This window comes from Thalassophryne amazonica, chromosome 3 (assembly GCF_902500255.1).
Source record: "Thalassophryne amazonica chromosome 3, fThaAma1.1, whole genome shotgun sequence".
NCBI lineage: Eukaryota > Metazoa > Chordata > Actinopteri > Batrachoidiformes > Batrachoididae > Thalassophryne > Thalassophryne amazonica.
The window spans coordinates 41,936,855-41,955,876 of NC_047105.1; the positions used below are offsets into that span (position 1 = coordinate 41,936,855).

The following is a 19,022-nucleotide window of genomic DNA, read 5'->3' on the forward strand; positions in this document are numbered from 1 at the left end:
CCCAGTAGTGCTCAGCTTAGATATCGCTTAAACTCAGCTTAGCCATCACGGCTGTCCTGTTAGAAGTGTCCACTCGTTGTCGCCTTTCTGGCCGATTCCGTGATCACAGAAGTGGCTTCCTCAGCTACACTGACTGGTGTCCTGCATGTAACAGCTTAGCTTAGCTTAGCATGACACAACGCAGCGGTGCAAACCACAAACACGGCCGGTTCCACACTTTCGGGAGAGGAAACGTGCTTTAAGAATGTTCTCCTGGCCACGAGAAGAAAAAAAAAAAAACATAAAATCTGTGGTTAGAGCCATGTTTTGAAGAACATTCTCAGGCTGTGCTGGGCTTCACTTGTGCTGTTTGTACGAGATACATTATAATGTTGGATGTTGGACATTTTAACATCGGACTCTATGAAAACTGACATAATTTTAGAGCCTGCCTCAAGTGGCTATGTAAGGAACTGCAGATTTTTGCACTTTCATGTTGTCTTAATATTTCAGCACCTGACTGTCACTTGGAATAAACTGACAACAATCTGACAACACTGCAGGCTAAGAAGGTTTCGATGGAGAGAAGAATTGATTTGTGGATTACTCAAACCAGGAAAGCAAGCACCAAAGATACTGATGAACAAGTATTGTATTTTCTGAAGTATAGCTCGTGTTTTTTTTTTTTTACTACTACTTTGGGAGGTACTGCAAATTCCCAGAAATAAACGCACTAAACAAAATAAACTCCAATAATGAAGGAATAAATGCAACAATGCCCAAAAATATAAAAGTACTCATATGTACAATTTCCTGCGGACGGAATCATGATAATAAATACTGTACAGCTGTACTCCCTGATATATTCACACAGCAACAAATATGTAGGACTGCTTTTTTGCATTTATGCAATATCTTAAAAATTAGAAAGGTCTTGTCTCAGAGTGATGCTGAAAAACTAATTCATGCATTTATTTCCTCTAGGCTGGACTATTGTAGTTCATTATTATCAGGTTGTCCTAAAAGTTCCCTGAAAAGCCTTCAGTTAATTCAAAATGCTGCAGCTACAGTACTAACGGGGACTAGAAGGAGAGAGCATATTTCACCCATATTGGCCTCTCTTCATTGGCTTCCTGTTAATTCTAGAATAGAATTTAAAATTCTTCTTCTTACTTATAAGGTTTTGAATAATCAGGTCCCATTTTATCTTAGGGACCTCGTAGTACCATATCACCCCAAGAGAGCGCTTCGCTCTCAGACTGCAAGCTTACTTGTAGTTCCTAGGGTTTGTAAGAGTAGAATGGGAGGCAGAGCCTTCAGCTTTCAGGCTCCTCTCCTGTGGAACCAGCTCCCAATTTGGATCAGGGAGACAGACACCCTCTCTACTTTTAAGATTAGGCTTAAAACTTTCCTTTTTGCTAAGGCTTATAGTTAGGGCTGGATCAGGTGACCCTGAGCCATCCCTTAGTTATGCTGCTATAGATTTAGACTGCTGGGGGGTTCCCGTGATGCACTGAGTGTTTCTTTCTCTTTTTGCTCTGTATGCACCACTCTGCATTTAATCATTAGTGATTGATCTCTGCTCCCCTCCACAGCATGTCTTTTTCCTGGTTCTCTCCCTCAGCCCCAACCAGTCCCAGCAGAAGACTGCCCCTCCCTGAGCCTGGCTCTGCTGGAGGTTTCTTCCTGTTAAAAGGGAGTTTTTCCTTCCCACTGTAGCCAAGTGCTTGCTCACAGGGGGTCGTTTCGACCGTTGGGGTTTTACGTAATTATTGTATGGCCTTGCCTTACAATATGGAGCGCCTTGGGGCAACTGTTTGTTGTGATTTGGCGCTATATAAATAAAATTGATTGATTGATTGACAGCAGTCAGAAAGCAGCTTTACTTTGATTTGTTATGTCTGCAGCTATAAGTTTTTTTCAAAATCATGAAATAAAGAAAAACAGATAATTTGTAAGTAGAGACTGAGCGAAAACCACACAAAATACATTATTATGTAACCTCAAAAATATCTTACATTCTATCCTATACTGATGTAAAATTGTTACTGGGTTTACTAATTACATAGCATTAAAATAAAATCTTTGGTCACTTATTGATTTTAATGTCATTTATATTATGAAGAACTGTAAAACAAGTGTCAAGTTTTTTTTTACTTCCTTTGGAAAACACTAATTTTGAATATCTTTCTTGCTAATACAATTAGAAATATGTTTGATTCATTATATTTGAGTGGATTATTTATCATTGCACACTGGCTCTGCAAGTAAAGGTGAGTTTGATATTCCAAACGTTTCTGTTGCTGGCAGTAGGCTACGTGTCTGAGCTTGTCTCCTAGCATATGAGGTCTGTTAGAAAAGTATCCGACCTTATTATTTTTTTTCAAAAACCATATGGATTTGAATCACGTGTGATTACATCAGACATGCTTGAACCCTTGTGGGCATGCGAGAGTTTTTTCACGCCTGTCGGTTACGTCATTCGCCTGTGGGCAGTCTTTGAGTGAGGAGTGGCCCACCCTCTCGTCGATTTTTCATTGTTTAGGAATGGCTCAGAGACTGCTGCTTTGTTTGATAAAAAATTTTTCAAAAGCTGTAAGGCACAACTGAGTGGACACCATTCAATAAATTCAGCTGGTTTTTGGTAAAAAATTTAACGGCTGATGAGAGATTTTGGTCTGGTAGTGTCGCTTTAAGGACGGCCCACGTCGCCTGACGGCGATCTGCGCTTCGAGGCGGCAGCGTCTCACTGTTTCAAGTTGAAAACTTCCACATTTCAGGTTCTGTTGACCCAGGAAGTCGTCAGAGAACAGAAAACTTTCAGAAGAAGTCAGCATGAGGAGTTTATTCGGACATTCCATTGTTAACGGACATTTTGTAATGAAAGAACGTGCGGGCAGAGTCGCATGTCGGGCCGGACCCGACCGCGGGGGGTTGCGACAGGAAAAACACCTCCGTTGGAAACCTTAACGGGCAAGCTGGAACATGCCCAAGCTGTTAAACAATTTCTCAGTTACTCACTTGTTGAAAGCCATTAAAAGCTGCCTGAATTTTACAAATGGTTTTCAACACGGAGGTGTTTTTCCTGTCGCGGCGCACACAGATTCACCGAGTCTTCACGGAAACGACTCGGCGAATTTGCACGCACGTCTTTCATTACAAAATGTCCTTAAACAGTGGAATGTCCACATAAAGTCCTCATGCCGGCCTCTTCTGAATCTTCTCTGTTCTCTCACGATGTCCTGGGTGAATTAAGCCTTAAATTAGGGTGTTTTCAGATCGAAACAGGCCAACGACGGCGCCTGGAAGCGCTGCGCGACGTCCTGCTCCGTGGGAAGTCCTTACAGCGACAGAAACACCCCATAATCTCTCATCAGCTGTTAAACTTTTCACCGAAAACCAGCTAAATTTCTCAAATAGTGTCCACTCGGATATTCCTCACAGGTCCAGAAAAAATTTTGATAAAGCAACGCGCGCAGTCTTGAGCAGCGTGTGAAACAAAGGAATTCAGCCGAGAGGGCTGGACCACATCTCACTCAAGGCCTGCCCACAGGGAAATGACGTCACCGACGCGTGAAAAAACTCATGCATGCGCACGAGGGTTCAAGCATGATTGGTGTAATCGCACGTCATTCAAATCCATATAGTTAAAAAAAATAAAAGTGTCGGTTTCTTATCTAATACACCTTGTATGACATCATGGGGATTTGGGAATTACATGGCTTCAAGAATTATGAAGTACTGCTAAATCCTCAGTGACCTATTCTCAGCATGACAACGTGCACCCAAAATAGATACTGTCCAATCTTTTCTTTATTTTTGTACATTATGTGTTAATAGTTATAATGGTTTTCCCAATTTCTACTGATGCAACCAGAGTGTTGCTCAATGTTCAAGAAGTGAGTTAATCCCAAAGTGACAAGATCCACCCAAAATAACTTACATTTCTGATGAATGTTGTGACGAATGTTGTGAAATATCTGTAATTAACTTGTGTTGTGAAATAAAGTATCATACCAAGATATATTGTTGTGTAGTGAATCTAATAGTTTTGATACTGCACAGACTACAAAAATATAAGGTTAATAAGCTGTTGAAATATTATTAACGCCAGTAATTTCACTATGCGTAACAAGAGTGTTACTTACTCTCACGTGCAACACAATACTACCAGAAAGAATCTCAAAAACATCACCATATTTGCAACATACCATCTTGAGATGTGTAAGTATACATGGTAAAAATATGAATTTGATTAGCAATTACCTCCATTGTCATCTGGGGTATTGAAAATCACCATATTTTAAGGCTTTTTCAAAATTAGCCCAATTCTAGCAACCATAAATTTGGCATAAAACAACTTTATATATGATATAACCTAATAGCAACGCTCAATCACATCAGAAGTCATGGTAAAACAAATTAGACTGCCATATCACACTTATTTCCTTCATTTTGGCACTATCAGAAATATGACAGACAAGTCAAATTATGGGTTTGCTACCATTTTGAGGCCTTTATAGATGGCAGATCATACCAGATACACCACAATTGACAAATGTTCCAACTCTACAGAAAAGTTAGTCTGGGATGCACAGTTTCAATGCTGTGACATTTGCAGAAGTCTCGTTACTGATGTCCAAAGCTGGTAGAAAACAGTTTTCGCAAAATGTGAAAAATTCACAAAAATTTCCAGAGGCTATAATTTAAAAAGTTTTCAAGACAGAGACCTAATATTTAGCAATTTGCCATAACTTTATAATAGGAACAACATATTAAATTTGCAGAACAGGGCTGAGAGGTGACCAGGGATTTTTATTTTTCTAACTGGTTGATTTCATATGGAATGACCCCTTAGTTTAAGATGCTTTAAGTCATAAATTTATGCACAACTAGGGGCATGGTCCCTTTGAGTGGCAAGTACTGCATTCCAACTTCAGAGCTCTGATAACAGAGGCTGCTAGCAGTCACTGTAAGCTGTCATAGAGAACAGTGTCTGTCCTTTCTATGCATTTTATTACAAATATCTGTAACAACATGGCTTGCTGTGTAGTTAATTGTCCGAGAAGATCATCTAAGAATTTTGTGCTCCAGTATTTCCAGTGAGTGAAATTTTCACATTACTTAATTTTGTTTTTCCAATGACATTAGCAAATTTTAGCAGCTATCGGTAGCTTGATTATGTTTGGTACATGTAATCCATTAGGACTCAAGAAATAAACCAATTATCATTTTTAACACCCACACCCAAGACACCCATCATGAAAAACACCACCCAGTCCCCCAAAATATGACTTAAGAAAACATCCAAACCAAGGTTAGCCTGATAGCTATTAGTTCATCTTTTCGAGGTCATGTAGGATCTTGGCCAAGCTCCACCTCTTTAAGCACTTACAACATATTCGTGATGTAGGCAGAGTAAACACTGACAATATGACAACACCCAGAGCACTTTTTTGAGTTTCAAAATTGCTCTTCTGTATCTCTTCAGAAAACGTAAAGGTGACCTCACGGAGGGTTTGTCAAGTATATATAGTCTATGGCAAAAATATGATTGTGGGGAAAAGGCACAAAGCAGACATAATCTCTTCTTTAACAAGGTATTCAAACAACTATTAGGATAGAAAATATCTTAAACTGCTTTTAAATTAGAATATTTGATTAATTTAACAGTTTTACATCAAGAGTGGTCTGGTTGAAAATAGGTTTAAGTCAGTTTTCTCACAACGCTAAAAAAAATTGGTTAAATTATTGAAAATGAATTCATATAAAAACTGGTTTGGGCAGCATAGCTGTTGGTTTTGTATAGTTTGATTGTTCCTCCTTGGGTTATTCCATATTCTGGTAAGGATTTTTATTATGACTGTTTTGTGATGTATGTCCACAATTAAAAGCAAAAATACATCAACAGATCATTATTTTCATTCATTCATTCACTCATTTTGTGCCACTTATCTGGGTCCAGGGTGTGGTGGCATTATTATTTTAATTTAAAAAATCCATATAAGACCTGCAATGCAACTCCAAGCAAACGGGGGTGGGGGGGATCAGGGGCAACTACGGTTTCATCATCAGTTTATCACCCCAAAGGGGAAAAGCAAGAAAATCCCTCACATGTACACCTGTGATATCAGTACCCACATATGTAACAGCGATGACTAAATCCATGAATCAACTATCCAAATAAAAAAATGCAGTCAAGAAAACTGACTGTCTCTCAAATGCATGTCACCACACACAAACACACAAGCGACAGGCCCCTGCATTTGAAAAACTCTGGGTTCCTGTCACCACTGCATGACTTACAGCAGAGGCAGACCTGACCAAGATCAACAGCCGCATAAGACAAGAAAGAAAGAAAGTCAGGACAGGAAAACATGAGGAAAATATAAAATGCCTCAGAATCTTGAGGGCAACAACAAAGAAACAAACAAAATACAAGCAATATAATTATTCAAGCAACAGCTGTGAAAATAATCCCCCCCACCACACACACACACACACACACACACACACACACACACACACACACACACACACACACACACGCGCAGAGGCTTGGTTCTTTAGTCATACCTCTACCTCACCTTACAGAAACAAATCCACCAACACATTAAAGGACAGGTTGCACCAAAATCAAAACAACTTAGGGTGCACTGACACTAGCTACACGCACGTCATTGTGATGATCCCACCCACTGTGATCCCAGCTGGACGCTGTGCTTTGTTCCACTGCCTGCCACGTGCTCTGTGCTGGACGCTGCGTATATAAAATAATTATTTTGTAACGGATTAATCATTTTCTCTGTAAGTTGTCTGTTGTAAATGACTCTAATCACTTCCTGAATCACAGAGGACCGTTCCAGCAGCACCATTCGTGCGAGTGCGAGCTAAATGAGCTGGAGAAAGCATTTGGAGCTGTCTAAAAAGCTAATTATTTGTCATGTTTACATTGCCATGGCTTGGTAAAACAGTTGCATGTTCTTTCCTTCTTGTCTGCAGCTGTTAAAGTATGTTTATGATAGATTTAACATCTCCTTATAATCCAGGGCTGTGAAATGAAAATTGTGACATCCGTGGAAAATTTGCAGGGGGTCTGGGGGGCATAGGTCCCCAGAAGCCGGGGTCTCGGGCCCTGTGGTATCCCAGAAACCAAATTAATTTTTTATCTAATGATACATTTTCGACATCTCCTGGAACAAAAAGTCTCAAAATTAGTGCATATTTAAATGACCCTGTATTCAACCTTTCATTTGAACTGTCAATGTTCATGTTGAAATAACAGAATATGATGTGGAAGTAGGACATGGAATGATTGTAATTGTAAACCAAATTATGCATTAACTCAGAACAATTAAACTACATGAAATTCATGAAGGCCGATAAAACTGTTACAGCATTTCAAAAACCACAGCTAAAGCTCTGAGAATATTTTGAAAATTGTGATAAAATATCAATAACATACCTTATAGTAAAAAAGCCATATATTCTTGTGTAAATTCCTGTAAATCCACTCAAAGCCACAGTGTCTTTTTCCCATGAAAAAAGTCTACATTAATAAAAACTCCTTTACGTTCTTGTGTAAATTCATGTAAATCCATTCAAAGCCAGTCTTTTTTTTCCCAATGAAAGAAAGTGTAGATTAATGAAAAAGTCACATAATCTTGTCTAAAATCCTGTTTGAACAGCACAATGTTTATTCTTACCGTGTATCCTGAGAGCACAGTTCACCTTACTCGTTTCTTTTATCTTTCAGGTGTGTTGAAGCCAGTGACAATTCCACGGATTCTTGTCCTTATCAGACTTTTTCAAACAGTCTTTCTCGCCATCTTCTCTCTGTCCAACGTCGGCCCGTGACAGACATGCTGCACAAGTCTTCTTTTAAAAACTTTAGAGCTCTAAAGGTTTGCGATGTCCACATGCTAAGTTTAGCTTAAGCTTCGCACAGGAGACACACAGCGTCGCTGCAGCAACCAACCAGTCTCACATTATGACAACTGTCGCAACAGCCAGGCTTTTTTCTCCTAGAAACTCCGCGGGTCTGAGGAGACTGATTTGTATCTGTAACACACAGATCAGTGTCCGCGGACAGCCGCGGTCTTATAAAACTTGCACAATGTCGTAAAAAAGAGAACAATTTGCGATAGACATTTTAAAAACTCAGCAATGATCACGATTACAGAGTTAAACACTAACACCCCCCACCCCCCATGATGAAATCTGTGGAATTTCGCAGCTCAGCGGAGTTTTCACAGCCCTGATAATCATTCAGGCGAGCTGCGCTCTGATGTGATCCGCTGATGCAACTATTGGCTCGGTTCACTTCTTCTTTGCTCCACCTGATGAGCTGCACGTCGTGATGGCGAGCAGATTGTGCTTTTAGATTTAGGCTGTTAGTGATTTAGGCTGTTCGTGCTGTTATCCGATGATACATAGCAGGGTTCTAGCTAGCGCAAACTTGTGTTACGGCCCGTTACGTTATAATTTTGGACCGTTACGCTTATTTTCAATACAGCGTCTGTAATCAACCGATTCTGCAGCGCGACTCCAGTTTGAAGCGTGAATCGAAACAATGCTTCAATTCAATGGCTCGTGGCTCTTCGATTCACTGCTCTTCAGAAGCGGTAAGTCCACTTCTTAACCCATCTGAAAGCCATTAAAATATCATGAGTCACTTTTGTGTAGAATCGTCCTCCGTTCTGTTGGCAGAGCTTCAAACGCTGTGCGGCTCTCTGCTGAGACAGAGTCCGCTCAGAATTAATAACTTCAAAACGAATTGTCGCTTAAAATAAAACGACACCTCTTACAAATGTTGCAATACAGACAAACTACAATCGACTAAAATGTTTTTTTCCTCACAAATTGAGACGTCCTGCATTCTTTATAAACCTGACCTGCAGCACAGCTGCAAGAGCTCAGCTCAGAGGTATGGAAATACTGTACATTCATGCCAATAATGTCTGAAAGGAAATGCTTTTGACAAAAACTAACAGATTTTATTTCTGTTCATGTCCAGAGATCAAGGATCCACAATGTAGAGTTTATTATGTCCAGAGTTTAAGGATCCAGTAACCAATTTCATATTTATTTACTTTAAGGCTCAATAAAATGTTGTTAAATTTTAATTTAATCATCTTATAAAGCGCCAGATTACAACAAAAGTTGTCTCAAGGTGCCTCACACAGTTCAACATAAAAAAAAAAAAAAAAAAAAAAATTCAAATACCTAATTAAAAACAGAAGTAAAAGAATAAAACATAAAATAAAAACTACTCATAAGAAAAAGAATAAAAATAGGTTTTAAGTCTTGACTTAAAACCTATTTTTATTCTTTTTCTTTTGATTTTTTTTTTTTTGTTTGATTTTGTAGAAAAAAGCAGATCACAGACATGACAAAACTAAAGTCATTTCAAATGGCAACTTTCTGGCTTTAAGAAACACTATAAGAAATCAAGAAAAAAAGATTGTGGCAGTCAGTAACGGTTACTTTTTTAGACCAAGCAGAGGAAAAAAATATGGAATCACTCAATTCTGAGGAAAAAATTATGGAATCACCCTGTAAATTTTCATCCCCAAAACTAACACCTGCATCATATCAGATCTGCTCGTTAGTCTGCATCTAAAAAGGAGTGAACACACCTTGGAAAGCTGTTGCACCAAGTGGACTGACATGAATCATGGCTCCAACACGAGAGATGTCAATTGAAACAAAGGAGAGGAATATCAAACTCTTAAAAGAGAGTAAATCATCACGCAATGTTGCAAAAGATGTTGGTTGTTCACACTCAGCTGTGTCTAAACTCTGGACCAAATACAAACAACATGGGAAGGTTGTTAAAGGCAAACATACTGGTAGACCAAGGAAGACATCAAAGCGTCAAGACAGAAAACTTAAAGCAATATGTCTCAAAAATCGAAAAATGTACAACAAAACAAATGAGGAACGAATGGGAGGAAACTGGAGTCAACGTCTGTGACAGAACTGTAAGAAACCGCCTAAAGGAAATGAGATTTACATACAGAAAAGCTAAACGAAAGGCATCATTAACACCTAAACAGAAAAAACAAGGTTACAATGGGCTAAGGAAAAGCAATCGTGGACTGTGGATTCAGTGATGAATCTCGAATCTGCATTGGGCAAGGTGATGATGCTGGAACTTTTGTTTGGTGCCTTTCCAATGAGATTTATAAAGATGACTGCCTGAAGAGAACATGTAAATTTCCACAGTCATTGATGATATGGGGCTGCATGTCAGGTAAAGGCACTGGGGAGATGGCTGTCATTACATCATCAATAAATGCACAAGTTTATGTTGATATTTTGGACAATTGAAAGGATGTTTGGGGATGATGAAATCATTTTTCAAGATGATAATGCATCTTGCCATAGAGCAAAAACTGCAAAAACATTCCTTGCAAAAAGACACATAGGGTCAATGTCATGGCATAGGGTCAATGTCAATGAGCAGATCTGATTTGATGCAGGTGTTAATTTGGGGGATGAAAATTTACAGGGTGATTCCATAATTTTTTCCTCAGAATTGAGTGATTCCATATTTTTTTCCTCTGCTTGGTCTAAAAAAGTAACCGTTGTACTCGTTTTTCAAGTGTTTCCGAAGCGTTTATGCAGCTTTGAGGAAAACTTCCCAGCGCGTAGTTGAATGGAATGTACCTGCTAACATTAAGAATGGAGCCACAAACTAAGCAAAGTTTACACAAGTGTGAAGTTGTGTTATGATGACTTGTTCTGAAGTGATAACTGTTCATTTTGATGTAGTCATGGTAAAAGCAGCAGCCACTCTTGAGATGACTTAGTGCACGCGCATCATGAACGCAACCTGTTAAAAACAGTCTCTACTAGAGGTTCAGCTTTGTGTACGCTTATAAAAATAGAGCTGTTACCGTCATTGTACATATACATACATACAACGAAATCTGTCCTCTGCATTAAACCCATCCTAATTACAGTTACACACAATCCAACCACTAGGAGCAGTGAGCAGCCAGAGTCCAGCACCCAGGACTCCAGATTAGAGACACTGCCTTGGTCAGGGTCAGAGAAAGGAGCAGACCCTAAATAAGCATAATTTTGAATGTGGGAGGAAACCAGAGTGCCCGTAGGAAACCCACACAGACACAAGGAGAACCTGCAAACTCCACACAGAAAGGCGGGAAGCAATCCCACGACTTTCTTCATGACGCCAGTGTTGTCATAGAAAAATCTAAGAAATACATCTGTGTGATAAGGCAGTCTGAAAAACAGCTGACAGTTCCACGTGCACGTTCACAGTGGGAGTGAAACAGGGTTAAAACAGCATGCTATGTACAGAGAATAGACTCTGCACATATTGAGGTACAAAATCTGACAAACTCTCTAAAAGTAAAAATATAACGCAATGTTATAATACCATATGAGCACTGTGTTATTTATAATTTGCAGTTGTTTAGTTAATTATTATGATCCTATTGTCTTATGTACAACTTGTATATGTTCAAATCAAATCATTTGTTCATGTTGTGCAAAGGAATATTTGTAGATCACCCGCTGTGAATTTGAACGTATCAATATTAATGAGACAAAGTTAGATTTGAGTTAGCGAGAGTTAGCATACAAGCTAATGTTCACAAAATCTCTTGTAAATGACACCAGAGGTGCTATCAGGTTACAAGAACATTGTTTTCAGTTTTAGAAGTGTTTATTTCACACTCGCTTTTACATAATATACCAGAAACAAAGCAGTTAGCAAGTTGTTAAACTAGGAAGTGACGTTACCATCCTAACCTCCGTAAAATGTCTTATAAATAAGTTCAGAGGTGTTAATAGGTTCCAAAAACAGCGTTTTCAGTTTTAGAAGTGCTTACTTCTTGCTAGCTTTTACATAATACAGTTGTATGCAAACGTTTAGGCACCCCTGATAATTTTCATGATTTTCCTTTATAAATCAATGGTCATCTGGATCAGAAATTTCAGTTAAATATATCATATAACAGACTAATACACTGATATTTGAGAAGTGAAATGAAGTTTCTAGTATTTACAGAAAGTGTGCAATAATTATTTTAACAACATTAGGCAGGTGCATAAATTTGGGCACCCTTGTCATTTTATTGATTTGAATACATTCAGCACTAATTATTGGAACACAAAATTGGTTTGGTAAGCTCATTGACCCTTGGCCTCCTTACACAGGTGAATCCAATCATGAGAAAGGGTATTTAAGGTGGCCATTTACAATTGTTTCCCCTCTTTGCATCTCTTCTAATGAGTGGCAACATGGGAGCCTCTAAACAACTCTCAAATGACCTGAAAACAAAGACTGTTCAACATCATGGTTTAGGGGAAGGATACAAAAAGCTATCTCAGAGATTTCAGCTGTCAGTTTCCACTGTGAGGAACATAATGAGGAAATGGAAGACCACGGGCACAGTACTAGTTAAGGCCCGAAGTGGCAGGCCAAGAAAAATCTCAGATAAGGTGAAGCGAAGGATGGTGAGAACAATCATAGTCAACCCACAGACCTGCTTCAAAGACCTACAACATGATCTTGCTGCAGATAGTGTCTCTGTGCATCATTCAACTATACAGTGCACTATGCATTAAGAGATGCTGTATGATGCTGTAATGCAGAGGAAGCCTTTTTTGTATACACGCCACAAACAGAGTCGCTTGAGGTATTCTAAAGCACATTTGGACAAGCCAGCTTCATTTTGGTATAAGGTGCTGTGGTGTATTTTGGTATAAGGTGCTGTTAAAGTTTAGGGTCACATGGATTCCAGTGAATATCAGCAGATTCTAGAGAGCAATGTTCATGAATCAGTGACAAAGTTGAAGTTGCGCCAGGGCTGGATCTTTCAACAAGACAAGGACCCTAAATACTGCTCAAAATCTACTAAGGCATTAATGCAGAGGAACAAGTACAATGTTCTGGAATTGACCATCTCAGTCCCCAAACCTGAATATTATTGAAAATCTGTGGTGTGATTTTAAGCAGGCTGTCCATGTTCAGAAACCAACAAAACTGAGATGTTTTGTAAGGAAGAATGGTCCAAAATACCTTCAACCAGAATCTGGACTCTCATTGGGAGCTATAGGAAGCGTTTAGGGCTGTTATTTCTGCAAAAGGAGGATCTACTAAATATTTGCGAAGTCTGTGAGAAAAGTATCCGACATTTTTATTTTATGCAAAAAATATATGGATTTGACTCATATGTTTTTACGTCAGCCAAGCTTGAACCTTCGTGCGCATGCGTGAGTTTTTTCACGCCTGTTGGTTGCGTCATTCGCCTGTGGGCAGGCTTTGAGTGAGCACTGGTTTTGTTGGTTTCCGAGCATGGACAGCCCGCTTAAAATCACACAACAGACTTTCAATAATATTCAGGTTTGGGGACTGAGACGGTCAATTCCAGAACATTGTACTTGTTCCTCTGCATTAATGCCTTAGTAGATTTTGAGCAGTGTTTAGGGTCATTGTCTTGTTGAAAGATCCAGCCCTGGCGCAACTTCAACTTTGTCACTGATTCATGAACGTTGCTCTCAAGAATCTGCTGATATTCACAGGAATCCATGTGACCCTAAACTTTAACAGCACCTTATACCAAAATGAAGCTGGCTTGTCCAAATGTGCTTTAGAATACCTCAAGCGACTCTGTTTGTGGCGTGTACACAAAAAAGGCTTCCTCTGCATTACAGCATCATACAGCATCTCTTAATGCATAGTGCACTGTATAGTTGAATGACGCACAGAGACACTATCTGCAGTAAGATCATGTTGTAGGTCTTTGGAGCAGGTCTGTGGGTTGACTATGACTGTTCTCACCTAATACTGTCGATCGTGGCTCGGAGCGCGGCGCGCCGTGCACCATTGTGGGCCGTCCTTAAAGCGGTAGTAACACTCCTTAATCTCTGTGAAGCCCATAAAATTTTCACCGAATGTGAATTTTCCGAATGGTTTCCAGCTGCCTGTCTCTAACAGTTTCTGAAAAAATTCTGATGGAACAAAGCCCAAATCATTCCGCCATTTCCTCGCAATGAAAAAACGACGAGAGGGGTGGACCAGTGCTCACACAAAGCCTGCGCACAGGCGAATGACACAACCGACAGGCGTGAAAAAACTCACGCATGCGCACGAAGGTTCAAGCTTGGCTGACGTAAAAACATATGAATCAAATCCATATATTTTTTGCATAAAAAAAAAGGTTGGATACTTTTCTCACAGACCTCGTATGTATTTTTTCTGTTGCAGTGCCCAAATTTATGCACCTGCCTAATTTTGTTTAAAGAATTATTGCACACTTTCTGTAAATCCTATAAACTTAATTTCACTTCTCAAGTATCACTGTTTGTCTGCTATATGATATCTTCTTTTTCTTTTGGCTGCTCCCGTTAGGGGTGTCCACAGCAGATCAATCGTTTCCTGTCCTCTGAATCCTCCTCTGTCACACCAACCACCTGCATGTCCTCCCTCAGCACATCCATAAACCTCTTCTTTAGCCTCCCGCTTCTCCTCCTGCCTGGTGGCTCCATCCTCAGCATCCTTCTCCCTATATACCCTGGATCCCTCCTCTGCACATGTCCAAACCATCTCAATCTTGCCTCTCTGACTTTGTCTCCAAACTGTCCCACCTGAGCTGTCCCTCTGATATGTTCATTCCTAATCCTGTCCATTCTCATCACTCCCAAAGAGAATTTCAACATCTTCAGCTCTGCCACCTCCAGCTCTGCCTCCTGTCTTTTTGTTAGTGCCACCGTCTCTAAGCCATACAACATAGCTGGTCTCACTACTGTCTTGTAAACTTTGCCCTTCACTCACATGTATATAAACACACAAAATGAAGCAGTTTTGAAGAACCCAGCAACTGACGTCACAGTGCAGATCTACTCTAACTGGCTGCCACCCGTGTCACTCAAGCACAAAATGGATCAGATAATAGAATGCAACTTTTAAACCTCTTAAAATAACTCTTGAAATCAATCAAGGTTAGCCAACTTTGAACTTATCCAAGGTCTGTGTCCCAAGAATGTTCCCTGTGAATTTGAAGACTGTGGCAGTAATAGAACTGGACTTATGTTGTACACTGACAGAGGGAGGGACGCTATGTCATCGCAATACCCGATGGCCATATGCTGGCCTTGAGCATGTCTTTGGAAGTGGGAGGAAGCGGAGCACATGGACGGAACCCACGCAAACACGGAGAGAACATGCAAATTCCATGCGGAAATGACCAGGTGGGAAGCGATCCCAAATGGAAAAAACTGAATAGGGCGCTCACCCACAAGTAGAATGATTACCAAGATTAAATATGTAAAGTCCACGCCTTCAAAGAAGTCTCACACACAGATTGTGTGTAACCGCCAGCCAGAGAATGATGCGCAAGTCCACTCCATCAAAGAAGCTGTCACGCATGGACAATGCGCAATCAACAGCCGGAGAACAATGTCCCACGGCCGCTTCACTGTCAGCAACTCAGAAAGTTCTCTCACAATTCTGGCATTTTAGATAGAAAGTCCATTATCTCCTGAAAATAATGTATTCCGACTTATTCCAATGTAAGAAATACATCTGCATGTTCAGACAGCCTGTGAAAATAGCATCATGGAGACATTCCACGTGAGCGTTCACAGCAGGAGTAAAATAGTGCCGTGCGACACAGTCAGCAGAGTGAGCACATACTAGAATCCAAAATCCGACAGACTCTCAAAACATTAAGAGTTTCGGGATGAAGTGTGCCGCCTCCTCTCTGTACATTCTATGAAAATCTGAGACATCACTTTCCAATGAAAGCTCAGAAGCTTCGTTATCAAATGTAGCAGTGTTCATTTCATTCTGTTAGCCATTGAGATGTTTCTGCTTTTCCTAAAATGTACGTCACATTAAAGTGTCCTACCACAAATTACTCTGCTTGATAAGCAGGACCTTCAGGTTCCCGATAAGGCACATTTTTCCTTGTTAACATAGTTGAGCCAGTGGTCTACCACATCTTCATCTAAGCACTCCTATTTCAGAGGACATAAATGAGTGGCCAAAATTTTAACCAATCACCTGTCACCTATGTACTTGCCCACAGAAATCCCATGGCCATGTTTTATTACTTCTGAAGACATTTTAAAAATTGTCATATATTTCTGAGTAATTTGAAACTTTATTTCAACATTGAAAATCAAAGATGCTTTTATTTGTTAATTTTTAATGACTTCTTGCTGTCCACCATGGCCCTGTGAGCACGCCTTGGGAAGGAGTGGACCCGCCCCCTTGTCGGATTTTCATTGTCTGGAAATGTTGGAATGAAAAGGACTTTTTTCCATCAGAATTTTTTCAGAAGCTGTTAGAGACAGGCACCTGGAAACCATTCGAAAAATTTATCTGACTTTCGGTGAAAATTTTACGGGCTTCACAGAGAATAAGGTCTGTTAGTACAGCTTTAAGGACCCCTTTAAGGACGCTTGGCGCGCCACGCTCCGAGCTGCGACGACGCAGCACAAAGCACCGGACCATTTCTAAGCGGATCGCTCTGTGGATAGGAGACCGTCGTGTGCTCTTTCTCTGGTTATCACAAGAGCTGGACATCAGCCATTTTCCGGCAGATTTCACTTTTAACAAGAGATTTTGTCATGGAAAGCCGCGCGGAGGCTTCGCGCGTCACGACCGATTTGCTTTGGAAGCGAGACAAAGGAACACCTCCATTTCAGCGTGTCGTGGGACAAGTTTGGACATGTCCAGCTCTCCACAATTTCACTGATACTTACTGGACTGGTAAGCATTGAAAGCCGAGATAGACATGTCCAAACTTGTCCTCTGACACGCCAAAACGGAGGTGTTCCTTTGTCTCGCTTACAAAGCGAATTGGTCGTGACGCGCGAAGCCTCCGCGCGGCTTTCCGTGACAAAATCTCTTGTTAAAAGTGAAATCTGCCGGAAAATGGCTGATGTCCAGCTCTTGTGATAACCAGAGAAAGAGCACATGACGGGCTCGTATCCACAGAGCCATCCGTTTAGAAATGGTCCGGTGGTTTGTGCCGCGCCGAGCATCGTTAAAGGGGTCCTTAAAGCTGTACTAACAGACCTTATTCTCTGTGAAGCCCGTAAAATTTTCACCGAAAGCCAGATAAATTTTTCAAATGGTTTCCAGGTGCCAGTCTCTAACAGCTTCTGAAAAAACTCTGATGGAAAAAAAAGTCCTTTTCATTCCGCCATTTCCAGACAATGAAAATCCGACGAGGGGGCGGGACCACTCCTTCCCAAGGCGTGCTCACAGGCAAATGACGTCACCGACAGGCGTGGAAAAACTCGCGCATGAGGGTTCAAGCATGTCTGACGTGAAAACATATGAATGAAATCCATATAGTTTTTGAAAAAACATAAAAAGGACCGTTACTTTATTGACAGACCTCGTACATGACAGGACAAAATCTAACAACCATTCGAAATACACCTTGTCCAGAACCACAATACACTACAAGGGTGCCTCATGTTAATCACCATATTTGGGGTGGGGCACACATCTGGTTCAAACTCAGATATTTGTCAATCCATGAGTAATTTTCACGACTGGTTTATTATCATTACATGCCCTTTTAATTTAGAGATTTAAAAGATGACAGTAGTTATTGTTTTTAGGTTATTGTGTTAACAACCTGGAGGGGATGGACATCTTTATCTATTGATTAACTCTCTGCATTTTATAGGACACAATGTCTAGGCTTGTCCAAAACCTGGGAATAACTGTCAAGTTTTTTCCCAACTAATAACAATAATCAAACTCGACAAAAAACATCTATATAATGGCAATAAAACCTCGCCAGTCTTCCACTTAAACCAAAGGAATCAGAGATATTAAAAGTTATCCATTCCAGTTGGGGCTGCAACCTTACAAGTTTTATTGTCATGATCCCCCCCCCCCCCAACCCTCACCCACCCACCACCCAGTCAATGCCAACATGTGAACCAACAAGCATGGTTCAAAAGACATTTATTACCAGGTAGTAACACATGCTAAATACCAGAATTTCACATTTCAGTTGCATCCTCTACCACAGATCAAACCCATGTTCACCTCATGACCACTGACTCTGTTTGTACTTAAACTGCATGGTAAAACAGCCAAACAACCAAGCTGAACAGCTTGTTGAATGGACAATGGAAGGGTACCTTTGTGGGTCTGTCTGTAGTTGTCAGATTCCTTTGAAATCTATATAGCTTTATTTTTAAAACATGAAGGAATGTGAAAGAGAAAACAAAAAGACTTACTACTGCGCACAGTCAATGAGTTGATACTCGTATGACCTTTCCCAGCAGGCCCGTACCCCCTCGTCTTGCCAGAGGATCTTTGCATTGTCATAAAACTCCTAGAAAAAGAGAAGAGGACCTAGATCAGTTAAACCTAGATATACAACACTGAGAAATAACTCGAAGTCAAGCTCTCTTTGACCTGAAGATCCACAAAGCAAAATATACAAGAAAAACAAATGGAAGGAAAAGTACTAATGCACTGGTGTGAGACCAATTCATATCCTCATTAGAAATAATACCAGTTAGTACAAGTAGTCAAAAGTAAGAGTTATAGTTTAACTTCAACAAATTCACAACCAAACATGGATCATAACATGGAATTTAAGAGCCGTTTTAAAAAGTTGTTGCTGGGTGGTCCAAACATGATAAACCTGTATATTTACTTAGATGAGTCAGCATCGCTGGGTTGTATTTCTCATCCGTGTCATCAAGAATGAAAAAGCTTAAACAAAGAGGGCGGTAAGGGGTGATGCTGTCGTGCTCAGTTTTCAGTTTAAGGCGTATTTGGAGCAGATGAAAGGGCTGCGACAGTGGCAGTTCATTGAGTTCATGAAAAAAGAGAGAGCTTTGTACTGAGACAAGGGCTGGCTGTCACTACTCGTGGCCTATCGCTTCACTACAATCTACAGTACAGTACTACAATATGGACAGGCACAAGCAGCCGATGAGAGTGCCAACAATGTAAAAATAAAAAACTAGAATTTTAAGAGAAACAATTTCACCCACAAATTGCCAGCAGTAGCAGCTACATGGACAGT

The 19,022-nt window shown here is 40.3% G+C and overlaps 1 protein-coding gene across 2 annotated transcripts in view; it reads right to left on the reverse strand.

Moving 5' to 3' along the window:
- LOC117506590 (guanine nucleotide-binding protein G(s) subunit alpha) overlaps nt 1-19,022 on the reverse strand; it is a 120,890-nt gene that overhangs the window by 44,772 nt on the left and 57,096 nt on the right. For both annotated transcript variants that reach the window (XM_034166101.1, XM_034166102.1), the window contains one exon: nt 18,223-18,320. In XM_034166101.1, the coding sequence (XP_034021992.1) occupies nt 18,223-18,320 (98 nt within the window). The remainder of the gene's footprint in view (nt 1-18,222; nt 18,321-19,022) is intronic.